We start from the raw sequence: 6,344 nt of genomic DNA, 5'->3' as shown, positions 1-6,344 counted from the left end.
TTTTATGAACTGGGTTGGCCTTGATGTAACTGTTATTTGCAAACTGTTTTTGTTGATTCCAAATCAGTATGCTGAGAATTACTTCTATAAAGCCTAGCTTTCTAGAAGACTTTCATGTTGAAATCTTCTGAAACTTAAAGGTGAGGTATTTTGAAATATCACGGAGTGCCAAATGGCATAAAATATGTCAAAAGTATCTTCTGATTTTTAAACAATTTGAAAATCAGAGTTCAGTGTTTTATGATCTTTTGAAGTGTACTTGAGTCCCTCTAAGTTTATATTCTATGAAGCCTAGTCATTATGTGTTATAGATAACAAAGCTTCCTACCATTTTTTTTTTTTGTCTTGGGGTATATGTTTGTATGACAGTCCAATACATGGTTAATAAAATGTTAGAACTTTTCTGTTAAGTATATATAATTAATAAAATACTTTACATGAATTAAATCAAGAAACTTAGAAGTTATATAATTTATTCACACAAATGAGTTGCTGCAGATCTAAGAGTAAAATTTATGATTTCTCTTCATTCCCAGATCTCACTGCACTTAACAATTTCATTCAAAAGAAATGGATAATTAGAAAATATTTGTTTTTCCTCACAATTGTTGTAGTTATTACATTGTTTCTGACAGATTTTGTATTACTATTTTACCTTCAGAAATGCAACAGTAATTTTTGATAAATTTCAGTTTTATAACAAATTTATGAGGAAGGGTAAAACTAAGTAGAAAATATATCTGAGTTATAAGTTATAATTGGAGTTATAAGTTCACCCCAATTTTATTGAGATGTTATTTAGCTTGAATTTCTCTTGAATGAACCTGGATTTAAGAATGAGAGAAGATTTGAAGGCTATGTTTTTCTCTTCATTTTATTTAGTTATTTAACCCTTTGTAGTCCATAACTAATAAAGAACTAGTATGAGGCTAGCTGTAAAGTTTTTTAATCAAATAGAGAAGTTCCTATCATTTTTTAATTTGCTGAAAATTTTTATTATGAACAGCTGCTGAAATTTGTCAACTGCTTTTTTATGTATTGATTGAGATGATTACATTTTACTTTTTAAGTCTATTAATGTGGTGATTTATACTAATTTTCAAATGTTGAAATAGCTTTGTTTAGTAAATCCCACTTGTGATTAACCTTTTTATATTTTGTTGTATTCGATTTGCTATATTTTATCTTTGTGTCTATTTTTGATAGATTATTGCCCTGTAATTTTATTTTTCCCTCTTTTCCTGCCTTTTCTGGTTTTAACTAAGCATTTCATTTGATTCCATTTCATCTTCTCTCTTTCCATTTTAATGTTTCTTTTAAAAAGATGTTAGTGGTTGTCCTAGAGGTTGCAGTATAAATTAACTAACCTAAGTCTACCATCAAATAACATATAGCACTTCACAAGTACTGCAGAGATCTTAGAGTATTTCTAATTCCTCCATCTCATCCCTTATGACATTATTGTCATTCATTTCACTTATGCATATACCATGCATTCATTGCATTCCTTTAAATAAAATATAACTATTTTAGATCAATTAAGATTAAGAAAACTAAGAGATCTTGTTTTATCTTTATTTTTTCCTTCTCCAGTGTTCCTTTCTTTATGTAGAGCCACATTGCTGATCTATATATTTTTTTTCTCCTTGAAGAACTTCTTTTAACAGTTATTTCAGGGAAGTTCTGTTGTTGATAAGTTCCCTCAGTTTTTGTTCATCTAAAAAAATCTCAATTTTTCCTTCACTTTTGAAGAATAATTGGTGTTTTTCTTCCCCCCTTCAATACTTTAAATGTTTCATTCCATTCCCTTCTTGCTTGTATGATTTGTGATGCGAAGTCTGCTGAAATTCTTATCTTTGTTTCTCTTTGGGAAAGTTCCTGCCAAACCCTGCCCCAACTCTGGTTTCTTTCAGGATTTGCTTTTTGTCCTTGGTCTCCTGCAGTTTGAAAACGATACACCAAAATGTATATTTTATGGTACTTTTCCTGCTTGGTAACCCCAGAGCTTCCTGGATCTGTGGTTTGGCCTATTTTATTAACTTTCTAAAGTTCCTGGCCATTATGAAAATATTTATTTTGCTCTATTCTTTATTCTCCTCCTGGTATTTTGAATACGCATATGTTGTACCATTTGAATTTCTCCCACAGTTCTTGGATGTTCTTTTCTGATTCTTTTTTCATTCTTTTTTCTCTTTGCATTTCAGTCTGGAAAGTTTTATTAATCTATATTCAAGCTCACTGATCCTTTCCTCAGCTGTGTCCAGTCTACCGATGAATCCATCAAAGGCATTTTTCATTTCTGTTACAGTGTTTTTGATGCTACCATTTCCTTTTGATTCTTTCATAGAGTTCTCATCTCTACGCTAGAATCAGAGAAAAGTCCCTCTCCCAGGTGGAATAAGGCTCTGGTAAAGTCTTTCTCATTGGAGAGTAGGCATTTGTTACGGAGAACACTTTGGGCATATTTCATAATGGTTACTCTACCTCTCCCTGCCCTGCCAGAGCCAAGAGAACATCTTTCTTGGCTCCTCACTGTGAGAATCTGGTGAGGCTCCTGGAGTAGAAGTGCGAGCCCCTCCTAAGATTGCAGCCTCAAGGAGTTTCTCAAACTAGTTTTCTCTCAGGTTCTAGCAATTCATCAAAATTACCATTTAGTGCTCCTATCATGTTATGGCTTTTGCTCTAGGAAAGCCAACTTCACTTGTGGCTCTCTGAACTTGTCTGTCTCTCCAGATTTGTGGTGGCAGCTTGTCCTGTTGCCTCATTTCTCTGAGGGGGTCTAAGAAAAGTTTTTGATTTTCAATTTATTTATCTTTTTTTCTTGTTTTTAAGGGTGGGAGTGATGACTTCTAAGCTCTTTCATGTCAGAACTGAAACCAGGAGTTCTGATTTTCTATTCTTATGATACCTTGTCATTCTTTGCTTTCAGGGCTATACTGTCCTCAAAAAACAAGATGAAAAGAATTCCTTCCTCTGCTATTTTCTGAAATATTTTGTGTGAGAGTGATTTCATCTTCCTTAAATGCTTAATAGAAATTGCCAAAATAAGCCAGGATTTCTTTTTGAAAATATTTTTGATTATAAATTCAATTTCTTTTATAGTTGGGCTTGTCAGATCTTTCTATTTCCTCTTTTGTCAGTTTTTTAAAATTACAAACTGCTTTTTTTGGTCAAAATTCATTTTTATTAATAGAAAATAAACACTTATTCTAGTTGTTATACTTGAAGTTGCTAATAAAAAAAAAGAATTTAAAATCACCACTTAATAATCCTGTTTTAACTAAGACAATGAAACTGTGGCTTAAAGAAAAAGTATTCAGCACCATTTGCTCATAGAACTTTCAGACTTTGTTCTTAAAGTTTCTGGAACTTTCCCATCTGTAAAGTACAGGAATTGCTGAGCTACATGAGGAACCCTCTCTGGGACAACCAACGAGAAGTTAAGCAATCGGTATATATTCAGCCTGGTAACTTGGACTGTACAACGATCCCCTCCTCTCCACTCTGGCTCAGGAGGGACATGCTTCTAAGCACTGAGGTATGACGAGTCCGACTGTTATTAGCTGGAAAGACCAGTTCTAACAGCAAATAACAGTAAATCTCTGGCATAGAGACTACTGTCCTTAAGGTTCTGTGATTTTAGGAAATTCTGTAAATAGCTTGGCTTTAGTTCAGTTTACTCAGAAATGAAACATGTTTAATGAGGTTAAACTACTCTGCTAGATAAGTGTCTGCTGGTTTAGTGTCCTTATAAAATACATACATAATATGTGTAGGTAAATCATAGTCTTAAAGTATACTTAGAATACTGCATTATTGAAACCAAAGTCTAACAAAATGACTACAGTTAGAAGCAGCTAAAGAAACTAAATCCAAAGTTATAACAAGGGAGACTCATTCTCACTTGAAGCTGTGTCACTTAGAGAATTAAAGCCATTCAAGGCGAGGTGAAGGTGGCACCTTTAGATAATTCCAATCAGGGCCAGAAATTAGCAGATCTAAATATTTCAGAAAAGTCCACAGAAGTGTTTCAAAGACTTTTATGCAAAAGAATGTCTGTCTATCTTTCTGCATCAGTGAGTAGTAGTGCCTATCAGACTTTGCTAATAACACAAAGACAAAGGCAAGTCCATACACTTGATCAGATGTCAAAGGAATGGGAGGTGGACTATTAGGTCACCGTTAGAGCTTCTGCTGGCTATATGCTGTTCACCAGTGTGAGTCAGGCAGACTTTTGTGAGAGAATAGTGTTTGGTGGCCAGGACCTCTTATGGGTGTTTCTTGCTAAGTGGAATACACAACAGATAAGGGAATAGGGGAGGTAATACAGGGAAGCTACTCTTTCCAGCTCAGAAGGAGTTGATGAAGCCCATATATGCATTCAAGAAGCCCATGGGATCCTCTATATCTGTGGACAGTGGCTAATGTGGTCATCCAGAATCGACACTGTGGACCGCGGCAGCATTTTCCTGTACAGCTCCAAAAACTCTGGATAGGGATTCACTGGATCCAGTGGCCCATAGATAAAATGAATGGGAATAGATACAGAGGCAAGAGCTCCCACACAGTGTCTTCTAAACTTCTTCCTTTGATTGATGTACTGCAAGAGACTGTCAATAACCAAGTTCCCGTCACTGTTGTGTATCCCTGCCCACATGCCCCACAGTTCACTCTCAGAGGGTTGGGTGTATGGCCCAAAGACCGGGGTGAGACCTCGAGAGAATACGAAGAAGTTCATCAGTCGCGTGAGGATGGGTGACAGCCGGCCTCCATCTTTGAGAAGCTTTTGGAGAAGGAGAGGACGGTGAGTCTCAAGAAATATACCTCCATTCGACAGACAGAGACTCTTGATGGTAAGTCGACCAGGTCGATTCTGCTTGAACCTATAGAGAAGCTCCTGAGCAACGATATCCCCATAGTCGTGAGACAACAGGTTGATCCTACGGTTCGGGAGCCCCAGATGCCGCAAAAGAGCCTCCACGATGCTGGCCTGCTCGAATATGGAATAGTGATGTGGTCTCGGTTTGTCACTGAAGCCAAAGGCTAGGAAATCAAGGGCAATCACTCGATGAAACCTGAGGGTCAGACCTTCCCAAATCTTGTACCAGTCACAGCTGGACGTTGGAAAGCTGTGTAAAAGCACAACTATCTCTGGACTTCCAACCACACCCACAGAGTCTTGGTAGAAGATACGCAGTCCCTTGTAGGTAAAAAATTTGCCTGATGACTTCCATGAGTGAAGAGCAGGGGAGAGCTGGCGGGGCGGGATGTGCAGATAGGCCGCAAGCAGGGGCACAGCCAACAGCCCCACGTGGACCCACCACTCCCTCATCCTGATTCAGGTAAGACCTGGGCTACAAGACTCCATGTTTGGGGCCAAACTGCTTTTGAGTCTCTTTTTTCCAAGAAATGTTTTCACTTTATTGTCTAATTTACTAGCATAAAGTTGCTTACAATATTCCATTATATGAACATTTTGTAGTAATAGCTACTAATTCAATTCTGCTATTACTAATTTTATTTTTTCTTCATTAATCCTCACGTATGGTTTCTGTTTTTTTAGTCTTTTAAAGAACCAACTTTTGGATCTGCTAATTTTCTCCATGTTTGTCAGTCATGGATTTCTGTTCTTTATTGCTTCCTTTCCTCTACTTGCTTTGGGTATAATCTGATGTTTTTTTAACCTTCTTAAGGTGGTAAGTTAGATGATTCACTTTATAACTTTGCTCTTTTCTGATATTGGCATTTAAAGTTATAAATGTCCCTTTGAGAACTGCTTAACTGTATCTCATAAATTTTGATGTTTGACTTTCATTATTATTCAATTAAAATTTCCTTCTGATTTTTGCCACTTCCTGTTTATTTAGAAATGTATTGCTGGGGCTTCCCTGGTGGTGCAGTGGTTGAGAGTCCGCCTGTTGATGCAGGGCACGCGGGTTCGTGCCCTGCTCCGGGAGGATCCCATGTGCCACGGAGTGGCTGGGCCCGTGAGCCATGGCGGCTGAGCCTGCACGTCTGGAGCCTGTGCTCCGCAGCGGGAGAGGCCACAACAGTGAGAGGCCCGCGTACCGCAAAAAAAAAAAAAAAAAAGAAATGTATTGCTTAATTTCCTAATATTTGAGAATTTTCTAGATATCATTTCTATTAATTTCTAATTAAATTCTTTGTGGTCAGAGAACATACTCCATAGGATTTCAGTCTTTTGAAGTCTATTGAGATTTATTGTCTATCTAGGTACATGTTTTACCTTAGTGAGTGTTCTATTGGCATTTGACAAAAATTTGTTTTTTTGCGGTCTTATGTTAATGTCAATTAGCTGATAATGGTTGATGTTTTTCCCATCT

The 6,344-nt window shown here is 36.9% G+C and overlaps 1 protein-coding gene across 2 annotated transcripts; it reads right to left on the bottom strand.

Annotated features, from left to right (window-relative positions):
• Nucleotides 1-4,402: 4,402 nt before the first annotated feature.
• On the bottom strand, nt 4,403-5,332 carry LOC136120884 (mesoderm-specific transcript homolog protein-like). 2 transcript variants are annotated; one of them, XM_065874554.1, is made up of 2 exons: nt 4,703-5,332; nt 4,403-4,600 (listed from the first exon to the last, which is right to left on the bottom strand). In XM_065874554.1, the coding sequence occupies exons 1-2, from the start codon at nt 5,330-5,332 to the stop codon at nt 4,403-4,405; spliced, it is 828 nt and encodes a 275-aa protein (XP_065730626.1). The 2 variants fall into 2 exon arrangements, with proteins under 2 accessions (XP_065730626.1, XP_065730625.1); XM_065874553.1 differs by having other exon boundaries at nt 4,403-5,178; nt 5,221-5,332.
• Nucleotides 5,333-6,344: the final 1,012 nt, after the last annotated feature.

The sequence above is a fragment of the Phocoena phocoena genome, chromosome 3 (genome assembly GCF_963924675.1).
Source record: "Phocoena phocoena chromosome 3, mPhoPho1.1, whole genome shotgun sequence".
NCBI classification, from domain to species: domain Eukaryota; kingdom Metazoa; phylum Chordata; class Mammalia; order Artiodactyla; family Phocoenidae; genus Phocoena; species Phocoena phocoena.
The sequence above is the reverse complement of the archived record's forward strand: the minus strand, read 5'-3'. Positions and strand labels throughout refer to the sequence as shown.